The sequence below is a fragment of the Podarcis muralis genome, chromosome 1, assembly GCF_964188315.1.
Source record: "Podarcis muralis chromosome 1, rPodMur119.hap1.1, whole genome shotgun sequence".
In the NCBI taxonomy this organism is placed as follows: Eukaryota; Metazoa; Chordata; class Lepidosauria; order Squamata; family Lacertidae; genus Podarcis; species Podarcis muralis.
This window is the reverse complement of record NC_135655.1, coordinates 68,538,113-68,561,457: the sequence shown is the minus strand read 5'-3', so window position 1 is coordinate 68,561,457 and position 23,345 is coordinate 68,538,113. Positions and strand designations below refer to the sequence as shown.

The 23,345-nt window shown below is 43.0% G+C and overlaps 1 protein-coding gene across 2 annotated transcripts in view; it reads left to right on the top strand.

The window, feature by feature from the left end:
• Positions 1-1,243: 1,243 nt before the first annotated feature.
• Positions 1,244-23,345, top strand: part of SWAP70 (switching B cell complex subunit SWAP70) — a 42,318-nt gene continuing 20,216 nt past the window's right edge. For both annotated transcript variants that reach the window (XM_077930511.1, XM_028731586.2), the window contains exons 1-4: positions 1,244-1,726; positions 15,705-15,845; positions 18,766-18,939; positions 19,480-19,707. In XM_077930511.1, coding sequence (XP_077786637.1) covers positions 1,628-1,726; positions 15,705-15,845; positions 18,766-18,939; positions 19,480-19,707 — 642 coding nt within the window. In that variant the 5' untranslated portion in view covers positions 1,244-1,627. The remainder of the gene's footprint in view (positions 1,727-15,704; positions 15,846-18,765; positions 18,940-19,479; positions 19,708-23,345) is intronic.

The following is a 23,345-nucleotide window of genomic DNA, read 5'->3' as shown; positions in this document are numbered from 1 at the left end:
AAAACTTTTCCTGACCATTAATGCTTTTATTTTAGTAAATATAAGGGGCTGCTGGAAGCTTAGGCCAATGCAATACCACCGTTATGTCTAGAGCAGTGATAGAAAAAAATATGTTAATTAGAAACATATTGGGAAAATCCTAAGCAACAAGTGGGATCTTATTCTCACATCTAAAGCACAATAGGTGAATATGACAATAGATTCACCAGAAGAGGCTTAGTCATGCTGGCCACATGACCCAGAAGCTGTCTGCGGACAAACGCCGGCTTCCTCAGCCTATAGAGCGAGATGAGCGCACAACCCCAGAGTCGTCCACGACTAGACCTGACGGTCAGGGGTACCTTTACCTTTTTTATATAAAAAAGCAGTCATACACACAACAAAAGAAAGATAAGGTATTTTGCTAATAAAAATCCACCCTGTACAGTCAAGCTGACAGAGGGAAGAAAGGTCAGAATACTGCATCTCTTCCAGCATCAGATCGTTTCCACTTTCCACATCCTTGCTAGTTTTTCAGAAAAGAGAAATGTTGATAATATCAGCGGAGGCGAAGCTTTTGAGATCATCCCCGGAAGCCCCCAGCTCAGCGAAGGCTGCAGTTCCTTTTTTAAAAATATATTTTTATTAAACAGTTTTAACAAAATAGTTTATTAATCGAAATAACCAATTACATTTCCCCCCTTTTTTATTCCCCCCTTCCCTACCCCCTAAGGACTTCCCTCAGCTCCCCTCTCTGATTTGTTTGTACATATCATTCTCTACATGTTAAAAATTGTACATATCATTGCCTTGTCTGTCATATAGTCTACTAATAAATTTGTGGATGTTTATTCAAAACCTGCCAAGGAGTGCAAGTCATTTTGTTGTTCGAAGGCTGCAGTTCTAAGCCCATTTACTTGGAAGTAACTCTGAGACTCCCCTTCATGGATCACTGCCCTGCCGCGGCGAAGGGGCTTGAATAACTCGGAGAAGCTATGAGCTATACCGTGCAGGGCCACCCAAGATGGACAGGTCACAGTGGAGAGTTTTGACCAAACGTGATCCACCTGGAGCAGGAACCGGCAAGCCACTCCAGTATCTCTGCCAAGAAAACTCCATGGACAAAGACAGGAGTGCCTGGCGTGCTCTGGTCCAGGGGGCCACGAAGAGTCGGACACGACTAAACAACAACATAAACTCTGAGACTCGCCGCCGAGTAATTCTGATTCCGCGCGCGGGGGGAGGGCACTTCTGCGTCTTGCAACCCCGAGGAGGACCTGACCTCTCCGGCTTGGAGAATCAGCCCCGCCCACGATCAGAGACAAGGCCGGGGTCCACTTTTAGACGCCAGGCTCTGGACGGTCCGGCAGCGATTAGGAAAAGCAGCGCCCTTCCCTCCCCGAGGGCTCCTGAGCGCGGCGACAGAGGCGCCCTCTCGCGAGGCGGACGCAGCCTGCAGGCCGTGCGCTCCTGAGCGCGCCGCCCTCCCTCCCCCGGCCCTGGCAAGGCGGCGTCGGGGTTGGCCGCTGGGCGCGGTTACGGGTGGGCAGGTCGAGGCGGCCGCCCGTGTCGCGGCAGCCTCCGCCGGGGAGAGAGAGGCGCGAGGAGGCGGGAGCGAGCGCCGCGGAGTCGCTGCAGCTGGCGGGCCATGGGGAGCCCGAAGGACGAGCTGCTCAAGCCCATCTGGCACGCTTTCACCGCCCTCGACTTGGACAGGAGCGGCAAAGTCTCCAAGTCGCAGCTCAAGGCAAGTCAGGAGGGAGGCAGCCAGGCCCTCCTGCCTCCAGGGCGCCGGGAAGGCTCCAGCCGGGGCTGCGCCTCCTGCCCCCTGGGCTGTCGGTGGCCGACGCTTTCTGGCTTCCTGGCGGCGAAGCACTTCCCTTTTTACGGAGCGCTCTAGGCGGCTGGCCCGGGGGGAAGTGGCGGGGCGGCGGGGAGAGAGAGAAAGAGAGGAAGGAACGACGGACTGGCTGGCTGGCGTGGCAGAAGCTGGGTGGTTGAGCGGGGCTCTCCAGACGCGGCACCTCGGAGAGCGCTGCGCTGCGCTTTTGAGAACTGAATAGAAAGGGAGGGCAAAGAGCATGGGTGCCCCCCTCAAATCCCCCGGCCTGTCTTGCAAAACAGACGTTCCCCTTTCTTGGTCTAAGGGAGCAAAGTGCTCACCTCCTCCCAATCTGGTGAGGCGACCACCCATTGCAGCATTATTAACATGGGTAAAAGCTCCCCTGGTGGAACTGATATAGGTAACAGGGTCTTCCTCCTCAGGACTTGGCAACCCTCATTGTTCAGAGCTGCTCTGGGCTCAGTTTCTCCGTCTCAGAAGCAGTTTCCTATTTAGGAGCACAGAAAGCTGCCTTATACTGAGTCAGGCCCATCAGGCTGGCTGGCTCTTCAGGCAGGAGTCTGCCCCAGCCCCACCTGGAGATGCGGGGGCTTGAACAGGGCAGGAGGGCCTTCTGCAAGTAAGGTGCTCTACCACTGACTGAGGTAGTGGCCCTCTGCAAGGGTCTCCCAGGGAATGTAAAGTAACAGCCTCTCAGCCACAGGGGCAGTGCCAGCCCTGCAATACTTTGCTGCGGTTGTTATTTGAGCTCCTCGCAGAACAGGTTAGCGAAGGTTTTGCTTTAACGAGATGATTTGTTCAAACTGCTTGGGTGCCCAAGATGAGAGTTTTCATGCCCATCAAAGAAGGACCTCCAGGAGGGCTGAGTTGGTGTCTTGAAAGCAAGCAGATGTGGTGAGACTCAAAAGCTGTTTGGCCCACTTAATAAAAGGCTCATCGTCGATAAATCAATTCTATTACTCAGACCAGTCGGCTTTAAAGCTACTAGATAGTGTTGATCAAGTAATATGTTCTATGACAAATCTTGAAAGGGAAGTAAATGGTTGCTTTTTTTTTGTCAAGTGTCTTAATAAAGATGTCATTAAGTCAGAGTTGCTCTTTTGTTTGGCTGCCCTGTATCTTAGCCAATTCAAAGGATGGGTTAACTTGACTAGTATAACATTTACACCTGATGCATTACATTTTCTGTGAGCCATGCCAGTCAGGGCCATTTGACACAACCCTACTGGTGTGTTGACTGTCTGTCATAGTAGGTTCAGTGGAACTGTGCAGTGTTGTGTGACTAGCTTTGCCATGCGTCATCTCACAGATCGTTCACCATGCTGCAGTCATGGGTACAATCTGTTCGAACCTAGGCAGTACCAATAACCCATTTAAAGTAGTGGAACTAGAGTAACTGCTTTAGAAGTGGCTGCAGATAAATTTATTAGGCACATCTAAAAAGTATTATTGGATTATGGTCCAAATCACTTCAGTACCAGATGTATGGTTTGATTGTTTCAATTAATCCCTTGGGTGGTTAGATGGGGTGAGAAGGCTTGCTTTAGGTGGCAGAATTTGGCATACTGCTAAAGGGCAGAAAATTTAAGCAGTGTAGCTAATTATCATACTTGAGAAGGGCTGTAGCTGTGAGACAGAGCATCTGTGGTGCATGCAGAAGGTCCCAGATTCAATCCTGCTTATCTTCAGCTAGGACTGAGAAGACTTCCAGTCTGAAATCATGGAGAACCACTGCTGCCACTCGCTGTAGACAAAACTGAGCTGAATGGGCTAGTGGTTTGGCACTGTGTAATACAGCTTTCTATTTTTGTGCCTATATTTACCACCTTGTAAAAGTCTGTTTGTCTTTTCTGCTTCAGATACCAAAATGTCTTCCTCTAGAATATTCTCTAATATTGCTTGTTGTTGTCTGCTTCCTAATTCATTTATTTCCAGTGGTAGAACTGGACTCGGGTTTCTGGAACAGTTTAGGAAGAAACAGTTTTACCAAGTCTGAGAGTTTACTCGTCTAGCTAATTATTACTTACTCTGACCAGCAGCAGCTCTCCAGAGTATCAGACAGATGACTTCTCCACCACCTTTTACCTGATTCTTCTAACTGGAGATGGCAGGGGTTGAACCTAGGGCCTTCTGCATACAAACAAAGCATGTGTTCTGCCATTGAACAATCGTTCTTTCTCCCCTGTAGCCTGCTGTTCCAAACACTGAAGTTGGGTAGCAGGCTGCTCTGAAGCAAAGGCAAACTATTTGAGGGAAGTTGCTTGGGAAGGGAACCTTTTCCATTAAAAAATTATTAGATGAGTAGTTATGTCAGGCTAAAGATCCAACGTGAACAGCTCTTGGTCTGAAGCATAAATTTGCACCCTAGAATCCTGTTGTCTCTTGAAATATTAATGAATATTAATGAACGATAATTGGTGATTATTGTTGTACATATTTCTGTGCTTTGTAGATGTACAGCATGTAGTCCAGGCTATCCCAGGCCACGATTGGGGCTGCCAGGCACAATTGTAATGGAGCTGATTAATATGTACTGTTTTGCTATCACAGTTCTTCCATTTTTGTGTTTCATAGCTAACAAACTTGATTTTATCCTTTGCACCATAAGAATGCCTCAAATACTGCTCCCTCCCACTTCTTCTTGTGGCTAACACTTTTCTTTCTACCCCAGTGGCCCACAACATTCAGGCACCCAAATAAAAGAACTGGCTTCGTTCCAGCTCTGTGTGGAGCCTGCCAATATTGGGGAGGCAGAGATTCTATACTGCTCTCTTATTCAAGTACAAAGAGGAGAAGTAGTGAAGAGGGTCTGTTCTTTTTCTTGCCACATACTCCGAGGAGTGTTCTCCACAGAACTCTCACACAGTTTGTGGAACTTTGATCTATGAATTTGGGCACACTCCATCAGACACTTTTGGCCCTAAATTCCTCTGGTTAAGCCAGCTCTGAAAAATGTTTTGAATAGGGCTCTACACCTGTGGGATGCTTCAGACAGTAGGTCATTGTGCTGATTACTGGGCCAGCTGTAGTCTGTGCTGCTGATGGCCAAACTGAACCCTGTCAATAGCTCAGAGCAGTCTTTCTAGCTGTGCAATGAAACTGAGGGGACTTGGTATGCTGCGGAGCTGTGAGAGCAAACATGATTATTTCTGAACTCTTATCTGCATTTGTAAGGGAAAACAGAACCCCACCAGCTCTTCCTGTGTGTGGTATTTTGATTTACTTGTGTGGTGTTTGGTCCTGTTCTGTGCAACTGTTATTGGGCAGAATAGTGCCAACATTTGAAACATTTTGCATTGAAAAAACATTTGGAACATTTTGTGTAATGTCTGGAGTTGCAGATCCTCAACCCGGTCAAAAACTCATGTACTTAGATTGCATATGCTGAAATTGTTGACTTGGAATTTGTAAGTGGCTTTGGACATTATGGTGTAGATAGACTGACCAAGAGAAGGGCAAACACCTTGCTCTTCTTGTTCCTTGTACTTCTCTGTAATGTCCCAAACAGAATGTTTATATCTTGCCAAACCACCGCCTAAACAGTGAGAGATGCAAGCTGTCACTGCATCAGATGCATGCTCACCGTAGTGCAAGGGGAGACATGATGTGCTGTATTTTGGGCATTATGGAGAAGTGTAGGGAACAGAAAGTATTTGTGTTTTCTGTTCTTTCCTCATACTTGTAACATTCAGACCAACTCTGAATAGCCTCTAGCTAGTACAATGTGGTACTGGTATATCCAATGTCTGTGTGAAGCTATAGTGTAAATTTTCTCCTGCTTTTCATGTTGACAGTCCTTGAGGAAAAAATCCTGCCATTTAAGCAAGGAGTTGGAGAATTAAGATGCTTCTCAGATAAGGTTGTCTGCATCACACCAGCTCTTGCACTGCTTTATGATGAAGTCACATTATGTAGGGTTGATGGAGCCTACAATTAAAATATATTTATTTAATTGTCCTTCTAGAATGCTGTTATAAGTTTTGTTCAATTACTGTTTTTGCATTTTCAGACATCAGCATAGTAAAATCACAGCATCTCTCTTCTGGATGGAATTATAGATTGCTTACTATAGTCTTCATGGGTACCCTGTCGGTTTTTCATCCCAGCGCTATTACACCTTATTAATGTTTCTCTAATTTTAAGGTTGAATCCTGACTTGCTGACAAGAATCATGCAGTTCATTCAAAGAGAATAATTATTAGACTCAGTGAGACACAAGGAAGGAGGAAGTTCCGCTAGTAGAAAGTTGATTACATTTGGCAAGAAGCTTATTAAGTTATATTAAGGAAATAACACATCTTGCAGTGCTCCATGGCATTGTGGAACTTGGTATTATTGTACTTTATATGTCACTTGGAATGAACGAAACACCTAGAAATAAAATGTAATGGGCAGGATTGAACTAAGGAGTCCTATCAGTGGAAGGTCTGCACAAGGACTTCTGCTTGTGCAATGGGTTTTCCCCCTCTCCTCATGTGCTCCCCCAAATTGGTTCTGGGGTGGTTGGGAGCACCCCCAGAACACTGTGTGGAGAGAGGAGAGGGGGGAATAACTCTGTCTGGCAAGCTGAAATTCCTCTCCATGAATTGAAAGAAACTAATAATAATAATAATAATTTATTATTTATACCCCACCCATCTGGCTGGGCCTTCCCAGCCACTCTAGGCGGCTTCCAACAGAACATTAAAATACAATAACCTATTAAACATTAAAAGCTTCCCTAAACAGGGCTGCTTTTCTAAAACACACCCTTATGCATATGATGTCACCCAAGAAGTCTGGCTATAAATGTGGTCTTGTTAATGAGGATTTGCACTGCTGGATTCTGAAGCTGATTCACATTACTACTTTTTAAAACTCCATCTCCAAATGTAAATCTACTATGGTGGCAGTAATCTGGCCACTGTCATGAGTATATGTGAGGAGAAAGAGGATGAAAAAAGGACTTGTATGAGCTCTGTGGTTGCACCTTGTTTGGTGGTATCTCAGAGTGCTTTTCGGACTTGTACACTGCCATGCTAAGCTTGCTGCCCTTGCTGTTGTAGGTAAGGATGAAAGAAACCTCAGAAAAAGTTAGCAGGTTAGTTGGGCATGGAGGCTGAGGTGCACACTGGGAGCCTATTCAGTAGTTAATAGTTAATGTTTGGAATTTGGAACATCTTGGCTGATGGCCTAAGTTTTTAACATGAAGGTTGAGCCATTAAGGCAGATTGTGAAATTTAAGTATAAGAGCTTTCTATGTGGAACGTTACTTAGCAACCATATGAACCCTAGAAAAATAATTATTGGCAAAAAAATTCTTCCCTTTTGAGAGAGGCTGAACTTCCTAATATCCCAATTAAGCTTTTTATTTAAAAACAGTTTGATATAAATGCATACATAAACAGGAAATACACCTATGCAAATAAATTTATGTCATGTGTCTGTTACTGTAGCACCCTGCTTGTGGTTAACGCTTAGCTGGAATGAAATATTCAACGCAGCAACAGAGAAATTAAAATAATAATTTATTTGTCAGACAAATAAATGTGAGGCACAGTGGTATATGATTACCAAGCTCTGGCCTGCCTCCTGCCATTATGGCCAGCACTTATATTTCCTTAATCCAGCCCCCTATGCTCCTCCTGTGGCTGCATCTGTCCAACCAGCCTGGTTGGATTTCCTATTGGCTGATTGCTATAACTAATCACAAAAAGATACACCCATTTCCTTCTATCCTTATAAGGGAGACAAAGAGCTATATTTCCTTCCATTTATAATTGACAAACAAGTATTAATATATCTTTACATGTGTCTCAACAAGGAATCTTAATTACCAGCTCACCTCCTGCCCTCCTTGCCCTACTGCCTTCTAAAACAAATGGTTAATCTTAAATTTTTATCTTAAACATATGTCAAGGATCTTGAGTTTCACATCAACATTGAAAGATCTACTTCATATGAAGGTTTCTAAACAAATGTCTGACAACCATATATATCAGAACTGCTCGGATGGCGTCTCATTTCTGGCAGGGGGGCTGACTTAAATACAACTCTTACAACTATATGAAATAAGAATCTAGCATTTCTTAAATCCTTTGCATAATTACATTTAAGCCAGCATATTTCATACATAACATATATAGCTTTTTAGAAGGATAAATCTCCTCAAAGTAAAAGGAAGGAACAGTTTACAGCCTCAAAATAAAATAGGAAATAAAAAGCCTCTTCCCCTGTTCATACTCCAGCTAGTTGTTTTCTCTTCCATGTGCTCTTGACCTTTTGTCCTGTGGCTCAAGTTTAAGGCACATGGTTTTATTTTACTGTTTACCTACCACTTTTAATTATGTAGGGTCTGTGTAACCTTGGTCTTCAGCCTGTAATTCCAGCTTTTACGACTTTGAGAATTGTTTTCTGCTATAAATCAAGGGGGCCCCTTGTCTAGGAGGAAAACATTGCCAGTGTTTTCTTAAGCAGTTGGTCTGCCTGGCATGAAACTTTTATGAATTCAAGCCCTTTTTAGACCTTTTGAACCTGATCAAAATATAAGTCAATATAAACCTTGATTAAAAATGCAGTCTATATTCAGATGCCACATTCCCCCCTTTCAAGCTCAAGGACCTTGCTTCACACCAAGGTCCTTGATAGCTTGATCTTAAAACATGAGATGATACATGGCACCATACATAAAACCATTATTACTACCGTCAAGAAAAACAAGCAAGACAATAGTATCCCTTTGAGTCCTGTGACATTAGGTAACCAATTGGTGAGCCATCCCATATCCCATCCTTCCTTGTGGCCAACACACGGATTGCCTCACCATTATCAGAAATGTTAAAGCAACAGGCATTCCCTGTCAAGTTCAAGACTCCACATAGACCTCCCTGCTTGGCAAGTACATAATCCATTCCCATTTTCAGCTGCAAAATGGGGCTCTACTTTCATCCAACTGTTGTGCAATAAGTCTCAAACTCTGGGCCGTTGCATTGGTTACAAGTTCCACTACTGCTTGTAATGGAATTATTCTGTTTAGATTATAAATAGGATCCCGTGCCCCTTGTATGAGCTCACCAGGATTCCAGGAGGCAGGATCATAATAGGCTATAATGCGCTCTGGCGGCCAATCATCAGTACCGCTCCAACTTTGGGTACTTCCTCCTGCTATACGAGAAATATCAGCATTCCTTCGTGTTCGCTTAGCTGAACTAGTGGGCATATCCACATTGGTGGTAATACCCATCCCAGGAAACAAGTCCCACTCCATTTGGAAGGGAGTTTCTTGTATGCCCATTCTCCACATATCCACCACAACCATCGGGTCTGAGGTTTTTGGTACGTGGAGTACAGAAGGCGAAAATATCAAAAGAGGCAGAGAGTTCACAGTGCAGTATGTTAGATTGCCCTTTTCTGTCACAGTTGTGTTCCATACCACTTTCCATGCATGAATAAAAGGAGGTGCACAGGGCAAGGTATTCCGAGTTCGATAGGTAGTACCGTGTGCCCAGGTATGACTATTCTTAATATAATCCCAAGTATAGTGACAATGAGAAGAGCCTATCATAGTAGAATCAGCTGCATCTGATGATTTATGTACACAGAATTCCCCTTGTACAGGTATAACTCGTAATGGTTTAGTTGAGTTCCATCCGGGGAAATTCTGTATTTCTCTTTGGTGTGGCATTTCGCTTACCATACCAATGGCATCTAATGGTATCGGTAATAAGGGCATACCTCCCTCTGAATCATCTGGCCCAAGAGAGCAAACAAGGCAATTGGTCCTATTTGCAACATTGGCTACCATTTCAGCTAAACCTACCCACATATTGTGGTCATAGCTGAATCCATATTTAGCAAATTTGGTCAGATTCAAGGACCCTTCCCCTTCCCAAGGGATCAGGATTAATAATAAAATCATGTTGATGTCTAGCATATGCATTCCTTCCACAAAAGATTACCTTATTGTGATAGCATAAAACTATTAGTCCCAATATAATTCCCCCAGTGACAGAAATGGGGAACCACCAAGACCAAAACATATATCCCAAGGATCCCCAATGTGTAATATCTCTGATAATTGTTCCACAAGGGGGCAGTCAATCAATTGTATAAGAGAATCTTCCCTTTCACAATCGCTGGTTCAGATGCTCCTCAAGCTTCAGGCGTGCGCAGGTCAGCCAGCTTCCAGATTGTGGCTGCAGCAGGCCGGTCGTCTAATGTTGCCCGTGACCTAGCCCGTTCCCCGTAGGGCTAGATACAGGGGTTTTTGGAGAGAGTCAGTTTTAAAGGATTAGAGGGGTCACCTTTGCACGTCCAACTGCCTTCGGACTTCTTCAAACGGGAGTGATGAATCCAGGGGGTCACCTCAGCTACCTTCACCGCTGTTGGAGTAGAGAGCAAGACGGTGTAAGGTCCACGCCACTTAGGTGCAAGTGGATCACGTTTCCACTCTTTCACCCATATGCTATGCCAGCCTGGAGCTGATGAATCTGCTCAGCAATGCTGCACGGCGTGTGCTTGAGGGCCCACCTGTTAAGATAAAAAAACAAACAAACACGGGAGAGAGACAAAAACACGGGAGAGAGATTGCACTTGTCCCTGTGTCACATGGTCTCCTATTTGTTTGAGGTCAGTTGGAATATCCTGAACAAAGGAGGGCGGCCTCCCATACAGGAGCTCAAAAGGTGACAACTTAAGTCTTTTTGTGGGTAACACATCTACCCTCCTGAGACTTTAGACATATTAGTGGGCTTCTGGCATGCCCTGCAGATACCTTGCACAAGCGTCTGGCGGTAGGTGGTAAGCCTGGCCAGGTGAATCGCATTGTTTGGATCCCAATTAGGATCTTCCAAGGGAAAGTTGTCCTGGAGATGACGGTCAATATTATAAATATTTCCCACTCTGGCCTGCTCACGCAAATATATCTGTGCCTTTTCAATTATGTCTCTCCTTTCCTCAGTGGTGAAGAGAGTATTCAGGAGCTGGCGACAATCTGTCCAAGTAGGACTATGAGTATTTACTATTGAGGTCACGAAGTCCATCATAGTCTGAGGTTTTTCTGCGAAAGATGGGGCGTTTTCCAATTCATCAGACTGTAGTTGTGAATGGAATACATTGCAGGGTCGAAGTTCGAGGTGGCCGTGGTCCAGGTTGCCCATTAACCAGCACAGGCTCCTCAAGTGCATCAAATACTCTTCTGAGAGGGGCTACTATGTGACCTTTTTCTTCACTTTGCTCTAGGGGCCTCAAATCATAGGGGATGGTATTTGTCCCAAGGCGTTCTTTTAGCAGCTTAATACGCCTGGCTGTATTGCTTGCTGACCGATTAAGGTCTCCCTGTAACTTCTGTAATAATTCTCTAGGACTTGGATGTACAGGGGTTTGGGGTAGGCAATCAGTTGTTCCACTAAAAGAGACTGTAGATGGAGTTCTACTGGGACTCACAGATGGAATAACCACTTCTGCTTGGGCTTCATTATAGGACTCCAATGCCTCCTGAAGATATTTATCATAATCTATCAAGGAGTCAAGTTCTGTGTCTCTACCCCCATTATTCGTTCCACTTTCTTGCCTTGGGGTTACAACTGGTGGAGGGTTTGAATTAGGCTCCCTTCGATGTGGAGCATAGAGTGGAGGTGGAAACACCTCTTCCTCTGGTCCCTCAAAAATGGGTTTGAGTTTATTTGGCAAGATTCCTTTCCTAGCTTCGGCTTTTACAGCCAATAATTTGCATCGTTGGACTTTGCATTCCCTTATCCATGGAGGATTTTTATTTAATGTGCTCAGCCAGGAATCTATATATGAAAATTGTTCTGGGCACCCTCCAGTTTCTTTGGTGATGTTAGACCAAAGTTTGCTTACTAAATTTATATCAAAGGTTCCCTGAGATGGCCATTCAGTATTTTGTTTTGGCCATTCTAGTTCACATAACGTTCTCAAGCGCCCTGGCGTCATTTTGACTCCATATGCCCCTGAGAAGGCTTTCTTAAAATTATTTAACATACATTCAAGAGGTGTATTTCCCCCCTTTGAACCCCCAACTCCCATTGTATGGCCCTGTGAAGTATCCACTCAGTCACTCACACACACACCTTACTGGGAAACGAAGTAGTACTCACTCCACACTTAGGTCAGTTACACATTGTACTTTCTCACACATGCAATGCGCTAGATACTTCAACCACACTCTACCTCCCAATCTTCCCTTTTGCCCTACACCAGATCACCATCTGATGTACCCAGCCACCTAGCGTACTCAGTTCCCCTTTACTGAGACGCAGAAGTTTGATCAGGACTTCTCTTCCTCCCCATTAATTGGAGGGCCAAAACCCTTTAGTGCACTTACCCTTAGCTGGTTCCGTTTCCCCCCGGTCCGTCGCCGTCGGTGGGCAGGGTATCAGACAGACGAGACTGCTGCGTTCCCCTGGAAAAAATTTTTCCATTGCGCGCTGGGTAGGCAGTGTGGTCCTCTGTCTTGTACCCCGTCCAGTAAGGCGAAGGGGCTGCGTTCCAGCAGACCACTGATCCGAGTCGCAGGCACCATAAAATGTAGCACCCTGCTTGTGGTTAACGCTTAGCTGGAATGAAATATTCAACGCAGCAACAGAGAAATTAAAATAATAATTTATTTGTCAGACAAATAAATGTGAGGCACAGTGGTATATGATTACCAAGCTCTGGCCTGCCTCCTGCCATTATGGCCAGCACTTATATTTCCTTAATCCAGCCCCCTATGCTCCTCCTGTGGCTGCATCTGTCCAACCAGCCTGGTTGGATTTCCTATTGGCTGATTGCTATAACTAATCACAAAAAGATACACCCATTTCCTTCTATCCTTATAAGGGAGACAAAGAGCTATATTTCCTTCCATTTATAATTGACAAACAAGTATTAATATATCTTTACATGTGTCTCAACAAGGAATCTTAATTACCAGCTCACCTCCTGCCCTCCTTGCCCTACTGCCTTCTAAAACAAATGGTTAATCTTAAATTTTTATCTTAAACATATGTCAAGGATCTTGAGTTTCACATCAACATTGAAAGATCTACTTCATATGAAGGTTTCTAAACAAATGTCTGACAACCATATATATCAGAACTGCTCGGATGGCGTCTCATTTCTGGCAGGGGGGCTGACTTAAATACAACTCTTACAACTATATGAAATAAGAATCTAGCATTTCTTAAATCCTTTGCATAATTACATTTAAGCCAGCATATTTCATACATAACATATATAGCTTTTTAGAAGGATAAATCTCCTCAAAGTAAAAGGAAGGAACAGTTTACAGCCTCAAAATAAAATAGGAAATAAAAAGCCTCTTCCCCTGTTCATACTCCAGCTAGTTGTTTTCTCTTCCATGTGCTCTTGACCTTTTGTCCTGTGGCTCAAGTTTAAGGCACATGGTTTTATTTTACTGTTTACCTACCACTTTTAATTATGTAGGGTCTGTGTAACCTTGGTCTTCAGCCTGTAATTCCAGCTTTTACGACTTTGAGAATTGTTTTCTGCTATAAATCAAGGGGGCCCCTTGTCTAGGAGGAAAACATTGCCAGTGTTTTCTTAAGCAGTTGGTCTGCCTGGCATGAAACTTTTATGAATTCAAGCCCTTTTTAGACCTTTTGAACCTGATCAAAATATAAGTCAATATAAACCTTGATTAAAAATGCAGTCTATATTCAGATGCCACATTACATTTGTATTATATTACAAGAAGGAAGAACAATATCTGCTTCACTGCGAAGTCCACAAAGGTTCTCTTCCTGTATCTCTTCTATTGGTATAGTCAATAAAGTCCCACCAGGTTCTAACAGAAGTATCTTGTTTACCTTGGTCCCCTTAATATTTTCATTTTGCTTGCAAGTTTTTCCAGAAGTCCTCCTTGCCAGACCCTTTTGATACCAAGATTCCAATGTATTATTCCAGCATCTGACAAAAGCCCTTGCTGCAATTATTTAGTTTGTTTTTTAAACAAACAAACAAACAAACAAACAAGTGGCTTACTAGTTTCTTATTTATGTTATTAGCATCTTACTCCAAAAGCCACTTTTTAAGCAGCAGATTACAGCTCAGCTAAGTTAATTATATTGGTATCCCCTCCCCATTTATATCCCAACTTTCTTCTGTCATGGAACCCAAGGCGGTAGCACTCAGTCATCCAAGGTACTGACCAGACTTGCTTACCTTCAGCAGGTTAATGGCCTTGTATGCTTTCAGACCATACCCTGCAGACAGAGGTTTAGAGCATGGGTCGGCAAACTAAGGCCCGGGGGCCGGATCCAGCCCAATTGCCTTCTGGATCCGGCCCGTGGACAGTCCGGCAATCGCCGCATGGATCGGTGTGGATCTGATTCTGATTGTTTGGGCTGTGCAATTCCCCCCCCCCACACACACTGCGGCAGTGCCTCCTCCCTCCTGCCTCCTGGCTTGTCCCTGCCCTGTGGAGGAAGGGGTCTGGGCTTTGATTGGTGCTAGCAGCAGCAGCGTAATCACTCAAGCGGCTGCCATTTAAAGCAGTCCCTCTCTGGAGCCCTTTTGTGTGCTGCTCATCATCTCCGCTGCCACCGCCGCCAGCCCTTGCCTCTCGCAAGACACAGGAGCTGTGGTTGGCTGAGCGCCCCTCTCAAGCAGCTGCCATTTAAAGCAGCCCCTCTCTGCAGCCCTTTTGCGCACCGCTCATCGTCCTGCCGCCACCCGGCCCCCCACAAGGTCTGAGGGACAGTGGACCGGCCCCCTGCTGAAAAATTTTGCCGACCCCTGGTTTAGAGTATCTTTCTTCTTGCTATGCTAATTTATTGCAAACTCCGCCTGTGGTCTGAAGTAGCATGCTTACCACCTTATTCATAGTCCCATCAGGTGTCTGACCTTGCACACAGCAGATGTGGAAATTCACATGACAGTCACCAGACAGCAGGTGTGGACTTGCATGACTGAAAGTTTCATTTTTTTTTAAAAAAAGAAATTTATACAGAGAGTTGGGTGAAGGGTTATGGTGGAGCCGTCCCTCAGATGTGGTCGATTTCAGTGTTTAATACCTTTTTTCATGAGGAAGCATTCCAGCATGTGACCCTTCAGCTGCAGTCTGAAGTGCTTCGGTTGAGACACAGGCTCATTACCATATCTCTGCTGCTTTGTGAGAATTAGGCCAAAGTGGGGTGGGGAGAGCAGAACTTGGAAACAACACCTCTCTGAACAGAGGGGGATTTAGGGGAGCGTGACTGGTTTGGGCACACTGGGCCTTGGTAGTGCCGGGGGGGGGGCACCACAACTGATGTAGAATGGAAGGTGAGGGACAGGGAGTGCCAAACGTTGCTGGAATTTGAAACCCCAAGGTCTGCCACTGCTCTGAAACTGATAATCACCTGGAAGTTTCAGCTTAGAGGAGGAAATGCATCCATAAAAAATATAAGGAAGTTCATTGCCAACTAATCAGTAGTACAGCAGGTCTGTATAACCTGTGATATTGTGAAGTGGACTACTGGGGATTTTGTGAGTTTGAAGGATGCAAACAAATATAATCCCACCTCCTTCTAAATCAGCATGCTCTGCATTTTCTTTTATTTAATCTCAGAGAGGTCAAGTATATTTGTGTGTGATCCTATTAAGAATGAGCTGAGTGGTGTGTTTTTTTGTGGGGGTGTGTGTGTTTAAGTATGTTGCCAATAACCCAGGAATAAGAGGGTGGAGAACCCAAACTTGGCTTTCTATTTTTTCTTTTCTTGAGTTAGAACATGGCTGCTTCCTTAGTTTTTTAGCATTGTAGATGGAAGATGATGTATTTAATACTACCAGTTCTGCAACTGAAAACATATTCTATCATCAAATTGACTGATGTGTATGGATTTGCTGTATATTGTTGCATTCTCATTGATTTTCTCACTTGGGGTTTTTTTTTTTTTAGGTCCTTTCTCACAACTTGTGTACATTGCTGAATGTCCCACATGACCCAGTAGCCTTAGAAGAGCACTTTAGGGATGATGATGAAGGCCCTGTTTCAAATCAGGGTTATATGCCTTATTTAAACAGATTCATCTTGGAAAAGGTATGTGCCTCCAGTTCTGTGTATATATACTGTCCTGAATTTCTTCACTCTCCCCAATTTCAAATAATCATTGCTACATATCAGTAAAAAGAATGTACGTGCAACGAAAGACACAGCTCTTCTCCAGATTCTTGAATACAATTCAGAAAAGAAAAAGTAACATAAACTGTGAAAAGAGTGTGTGTGTTAGATGTGGAATCCAGGTACACATCTGCTAATTTCTGCCGTGTGTGAAGCAACTCTTAAATCCAACTGCTGTGCAGGTAAATTTATTGATAGGCTAAAACAGAGTCCCAGACATGCTATAAGCATCTTGTAATCATGAACATGTCTGATGTTGTAGCTTACCAATATTGATTTGACTTCTTCTTTTTAAATGAGAGTGAAAAGATTTTTTTGAAACCTTCTACAAAACCTGTCCCCGCCCTCAAAAATTAGTGTTGGAAAGTCTGGAGAATAGAGACAGACCTGCAAATAAATTAGGTACAATTTAATGACACTGAACTAAAGGCAATGTTCTTGAGTCGAGGAAACCCAAGGAAGGCCAACTTTCTGGTTGGTAACTGCAGTTACGTTTGACTGCAGTGAGAACTTTTAGAAGTCTGTTTCATTTCATTTTAATGGTTCTGTTTCACTGATTTCTGGATTTTCTGAAAGGCAGTGATGACTTGCTCAGTGTCTTGATTGACATCAGCTTCTTGTTTAGCTATCAAGATACAGAGGAAACTGTAATATTGTTTCCTTCCTTTTCCTTCCCCCTCCCACACTGTCAGCCATGCAGCTCTCAAGTGGGCATCATGCAAAATGCTGAATTACACCCACCCCCCTCCACCCAAGAGAGCTGGTGATTTACAGGATCAGGAGATGGGCTTGTTTAGTCCAGTATTTACTGTGACGGGCAGGTGTCTTTCCCAACCTTGCAGCCAAAAATCCTTAAATGCACACACTCACCACCATTTGATACCAGAGACAGAACCTTTAAACTTCTGTGTGTCATAGAACGATAGTCAACTCCCCACCTCTGTCTGATCTGGGACAAAAGTTTTTACCAGCCCTGCTTCCGTAGTCCCTTATAACCAGAGATGCTAAGAGTGAACCTTGGACCTTTGAGATGCAAGGCTTGCATTCTGCCACTTAACTTCACCTCTTCCTGGTAATTGGCACACAGCCTGTTTCTGAACACAAGTTGCACTTATTTGAAAACATTTTGTTGTTGTTGTTGTTTAATTGTCACTCCAGTGGTTTTAGGATTAATCACCTTTGGGCATTGCATCTTTATGGTTTTGACATGTTTGGTAGATATGGGTAGCATTCTCAGGCGATGAACACTGGCATTTTGTACAAAAAGGGCCAAGTAACGTTTTAGCAGGTCTTCTATACTTCCCCGCCTCCTCCCGATTCTTTTGGTAGAAAACTGGAAACTCTGGCTGGCTGTATTCAGTATATTGTTCTGTTGTTTTTTCCCCCAACTGGTGCCCATTCATAGATTACTCCAGATATCACTTTCCTGTGAGAAGTAATGGCTATCTGTGCAAGAAAAAACAATGAGCTCTTGGCTCCACAGGAAATCTGTTATTCTGCTGTACATATCCCGTGTAAATCTTATTGACCACACCGGTCAAGCTCTCAGAACACTTCCTCTTGTGGTCCTGATTGCAAATGAATTATTTCTCTAGCTCATTGTGGAGACTGAGTTGCCCTTTAACAAAGTCTACATTGTTGAACCAAGGGAGCGTGGACAAATGCCCAGGCAAAAAGAAGCAAAGAGCAGCAGACATTCCTTTTACTAGAGTAAGGATTTTGAATAGCTGAAACCCCTAATTAACAATAAGCTGTGCTAAATCAAAAGATGTCATGTCCCGAAGGCTCATGGTTTTAGCTATCTACTCTTTGAAGACTGAACTGCAGGCTATTCCGCTTGGCAATTCAGGCTGGGTTGGGGAGCATAAGGGTAGCAACAACCGTGATTTCCATGCCGCTGCCATGTCAACAGTTTTGCACAGTTGCCCTTAAAACTCATGTTTTAAGAGATATTTTCTTGTAGCCAGAACTAGCATAGCCATTCTCTGCCCAGTTTGTACAGCTGGCTCAGCTTCACCCTGTCCTGTTTTAGAGACAGGCTGGTAATGAGCTCACTATGTGCACAAGTTTGGATTCTCCAACCTGTAGCCTATTAAGAACTAGCAGCAGAATAAAAGTGGAACAGAGAGACCACTGCAAAGTCTGTCACTCAAGTGTTTCCCCATAGGTCCCAATTAAAGCTAGACCTATGGGCTAGAAGACCTTGGGAAGTCCAAACTTAATAGCCTCTGATCATGAGCAACAAAACCTTATTCTCTTCTTTATCTACTCAATGAAAGTAGAACATGGCTGAAATTTTAGCATTAATACAAGATTGTTTGTAAATATTTACAAAAATATGGAATTAATGAAGACATTCACACAGAACATTCATTGGGGAATCATAGCTATGTTATAACATTACACTATGCACAGTCAGAACAGTCAGAACTCATATGTCATGTGTTTAATGTTACAAAGCAACTAGGCTTAGATAGTAAAAGCTGCCTGTTAAAAAAAAAACACAAATTGGCAAGACACTGAGTTGCCCCTAGATTATGAGGCCCTGGGCTGCAGCCTGCTCAGCCTGTATGTAAATCCAGCACTGCTTACCCTACACAACTGTTACTTGTCCTGAGCAAGTAGAGGAGGTGTGATATATATTGCTTTGGGCAGAGCATTCTCTGTGGTGGTGCGACTGCTATTGGGGCATTTGAGGAGGCCCACCAAATCAATGTTTTGTTTTAGCTTTGGGTCTCTTTTGTGAACTTTTTCTCTTTCTGCAGGTGTTAGGGCATCTTGCTGCTGTTATTCCTCACTGGGTATCTTTAAATCATTAACACTGCTTTGCTTCTACTAGGTTCAAGGAAACTTTGACAAAATCGAATTCAATAAAATGTGCTGGACTCTGTGTGCCAGAAAAAACCTTGCAAGAAATACCTTGCTCCTTTCTGATGATGATGCTTTTAAAGTGTGGGTCATCTTCAATTTCCTATCTGAGGACAAATATCCACTAGTCATTGTACCAGAAGAGGTAGGAAATGGTTATTTCAAGTATCCGAATGTTCTTTGTCCAGCTATGCCTAAACTGGCCGTTTTTCTGCCTTTGCTGTTTCATTGAAGTAGTTGTAGAAATAATCTTTATGAGCAACATTGTCTTGGCAGTAAAATTAGAACATAATAGTACACACACACACACACTTCCTTCCCCAAACTCTTCTGGCTTTTTCTGATGGGCTGTGGATCACAACAACAGGTTTTCTAAAAAGAAAGAGACCAGCATTTTCTATAATGTTCCATATTTGCAACTCTCTTTAGGTGTGTTCAGGAATACAGCAGTTTGTTACCTTGGACAACAGCTGCACCTTAGGATTGCTTTCATGCTCTTTTATTCCTAAAGTGCATAGCATTCATCTCCTTCATTTTTGCACACTCTGAAATGTAGAGCAGGAACCTTTTGGTGATACGGATACATTGTGCTGAGTTGACAAAGCTGACACCAACAGTGTAGGAAGAGTCACTGATCTTTTTTGTTTTCGTTTGTTTAGAATCTGTGTTGTCTTTTTTTGTACAGATTGAATACTTGCTTAAGAAGCTGACAGAAGTCATGGGATTAGGCTGGCATCAAGAACAGTTTGAACATTACAAGATCAGCCTCGATACCAGCTGGGAAGGTCTTTCTGCTTGGGAATTGATTGAACTGATTGGAAGTGGTCGATTTAGCAAAGGGATGGATAGGCAAACGGTATCTATGGCAATTCATGAAGTCTTCAATGAACTTATATTAGATGTATTGAAACAGGTGAGATCTTCATGCAAGTGCTGACCATGTTGGTATACATAATTTATACAGATAAATATGTGAATTTTTGACTAAATCACAAAATTTTGCACCAAGGTTGTCAAATTTTACATTATGATAAGACAGATTCTGCAACCTGTATAAAAATAATTTAGATGTTTCTATTTTGCATGGTTCATATAGTTAAAGCTATGGTTTTCCCAGTAGTAACGTATGGAAGTGAGAGCTGGACCATAAAGAAGGCTGATCGCCAAAGAATTGATGCTTTTGAATTATGGTGCTGGAGGAGACTCTTGAGAGTCCCATGGACTGCAAGAAGATCAAACCTCTCCATTCTTAAGGAAATCAGCCCTGAGTGCTCACTAGAAGGACAGATCCTGAAACTGAGGCTCCAGTACTTTGGCCACCTCATGAGAAGAGAAGACTCCCTGGAAAAGACCCTGATGTTGGGAAAGATTGAGGGCACAAGGATAAGGGGACGACAGAGGATGAGATGGCTGGACAGTGTTCTCGAAGCTACTAAAATGAGTTTGATCAAACTGTGGGAGACAGTGGAAGACAGGAGTGCCTGGTGTGCTCTAGTCCATGGGGTCACGAAGAGTTGGACGCGACTAAATGACTAAACAACAACAATTTTGCATAACTTTATTCTGCTTCTGCTGGTCATCAAAGGGACTAAATCAGTGAAACTCCTCCACTGTCTCTCTTACAGCTTCTGAGAATTAATCAGAATGTCAAATCACATTTTTGTGGCTTTGAGATACAGAAGCTTACTACTACTACTACTTTTTGTTTTAATGGAAGTTAAGATTCTCAGTATCTTGGATTATCTGCCAAGTATGAATTTCTGTTTTCCTTTGGTGTAATCAGAGAATGCACCATGGTATTTCTCATACCCATGCATTGTAACACAGTGTTTCTAAACAGAGCTTGAGAATAAGAATACAACTCATTTAGGTGCTTATATTATCCCTTATATCACAATCCAGTGATTTGGGTGATGGGAGACTTGCTAATAGTTAACATGTGTGATTACCATGTTTTCATCTTTGTGTAATATATTCAACATATCTTAATATTTGGGATGCTAAGAACTACAGAGAATGTTGCAGAATTTCTTCAGGCTTGTCGTCTTGAACATGAATTCTAAAGAAAAGTGTAGTGCTTTTTAAAGCCTTCTGCTGCTTAGTTGTGGTGCCTCAAGTTTGAATATGACTTGAAACATGCAGCCATGTGGGGAGATAAAGAGGAAGCAAGAACCTTCTCAGAGGTGCAGGTGCAGGAGAGTGGGGGTGGGGGGAGCTGGCTTGAACAAAACACCACTGGGGTGTTAAGTTTAGTGAAAGCAAGTGTGTGAGTCAAGTGTTTTTAAGATTTACAGGAACCTAGGTTCAGATGTCCATGCTTGGCACAGGTCAAACAACCAACTTTTTCTCTTGTTTTGAGCAAAAGGGATTTGAGCCTTCCATGTGAATGTACCTATTTAAGTCTTTATGCCATGGACAACTTATAGGATTGTTGGCTTCAGCTGCATTTCCCTCATTTAAAAAAGTCAAAGGGACCAGATAACAACATTGGACTATACTGATGGGTTGACATTCTCCCTCTCCTCCCCCTCCCCTCTTTCTATGCAACCCATCTTCCCCATCAGTATAATTGTACAGCAACCCTGGGCTACTTTGAAAGGCTGTTTGGTTGATATGCTACTGCCCTGTCACAGCTACATTAAAATCCTGGATTTTCTCTGTTGTTTTCTCTGGGAAACAATCTCTGCTAAGGTAGACCAGGGTGGGGTGGAGCAAGTTTAAAAAAAAACCAGGAAGCCCATTCAAAATAAGCTAAGCAGTCATTCTTTCATCACCTGAATCTACAGGGGAAAAACCTAGAGTAGCACATGTTCCAAGCAAGATCTCCCCACAAACCTCTTCAAAATAAACCAGGAAGTCCTTTCTCTTGGGTTTGTATGATTCTAGATTCCCCTCTAGCACTTGCCAATCATAGATATGACTCGCTGCCCTTACATAATATATCTTGTCAATGTAGTCTATAAAGTCAGCAGATTATATGATTGCATAAATAATGGAATTGCTCTGTTCTTTAAACTTGCATTTCTCTCTCTTTCTGTGTGCTACCATTTTGAATAGCTTTCCCCAAAGTGGATAAATCCAACAGGTAGGTGTCCCTGCTTTCTAAATGTACAGTAGAGCTATTTTGACAACTGTATTCATAGTTAGGACCCAAATGTGGTAAGGGCAAAATAAATATAAATAACTAAAATGAATGTCCTGTAAGTAAACGAGGAGAAAATATATTCTCCTCTGCTGAGCCTTTGTCACGGTTGTAAGCTTGGAAATGAGATGTGGAGCAGTTAAGTAAGTACCTTTGGCGTGCTGATGAAGTCTTGTGGGCCTTGACCACATGTGCTTTTATATACTTACTGAGTGCATTCACATACATCCATGTTGAACTGAGCCCATGCTAGATTATGCACATCTGTGGGAGACAATACGGTTTGTGTGAAGTGTGATGTTTGCATGATGCAATTGAAATACTGTGGTGGCTCAGATGTGGTGTCAAACCATACAAACTTAAGAAGGGCCCTCCTAAATTTGGCCAAAGGCTCATCTTAATCCAGCTTCCTGTTCTCACAAGATGCCCAAGGGAAGCCCACAAGCAGAACCTGAATGCAAGGGGGATCGTCTATCTTGCAGTTCCCAGCAACTTGTATTTAGAGGCATACAACCTCTAACAGTAGAGTTAGAATATAGCCATTACTTAAAATGCCACCACAGTAGTAGGCCCATTTTTATTGTTTTAAATACAATACCATATTATGTGACTGATACATTGTGTTATTGATTGATTGATTGATTGATTGAGACCATTTGTGTAGAAAAGCAGTCTGTAAATATTGCAAATTAAATAAACAAATTTTGGCTAGTAGCCACTGATGGCTTTGTGGTTTGCCATTTCCCGAAGAAGCAGTAGAAGTCTTGGATGCTCACACTTTGTCTGAACAAACAAACCATGGTTTGCACTTGCAATACAGATTATGATCAGACAGCACAGTTTGGTCTTGGTTTGCAGGTCATGCACAAACCATAGTTTACTCTTTCACATCTATGGCTTATTTCAAACTAGGTTTGGAAGCCAGGAAATATTCCACTTTTGCAGTTCTTGATTTCCACGTTACCTATATCAATACCCTCTTCAAAAAATATCTGAATTAATCATTTGGCATGGAGTTGCTGAAAAAGTGTGGAGGGTATTATTGTACAGATTGTATCAGTTTCCTGCTAGTGTGTTGTGTGAGATAATTTAATGTTTTCTAACTACCGTATTTTTCTGTGTAAGAAGCCCCCATGTATAAGATGACTTCTATTTTTTTGAACCCCAAATTAATAAATCAATATTTTAAACTGCACCAACATCGGCCAACGTTGTAGAGCTCTTTGGGGGGAGATTGCCTGGATAGTGGTGGCAATACTGTTGACATTTGCTCTATAATTTGTAAATGGTATGTGTATATTATAGCTGAAGGAAATGTAGCTGTACATATGTATAGTCTTTTCAGAGACTGATGTAGTGAAGTAATGACCTGGATGGGTCATTGAATGGAAGCTTGTATGAAAACTGTA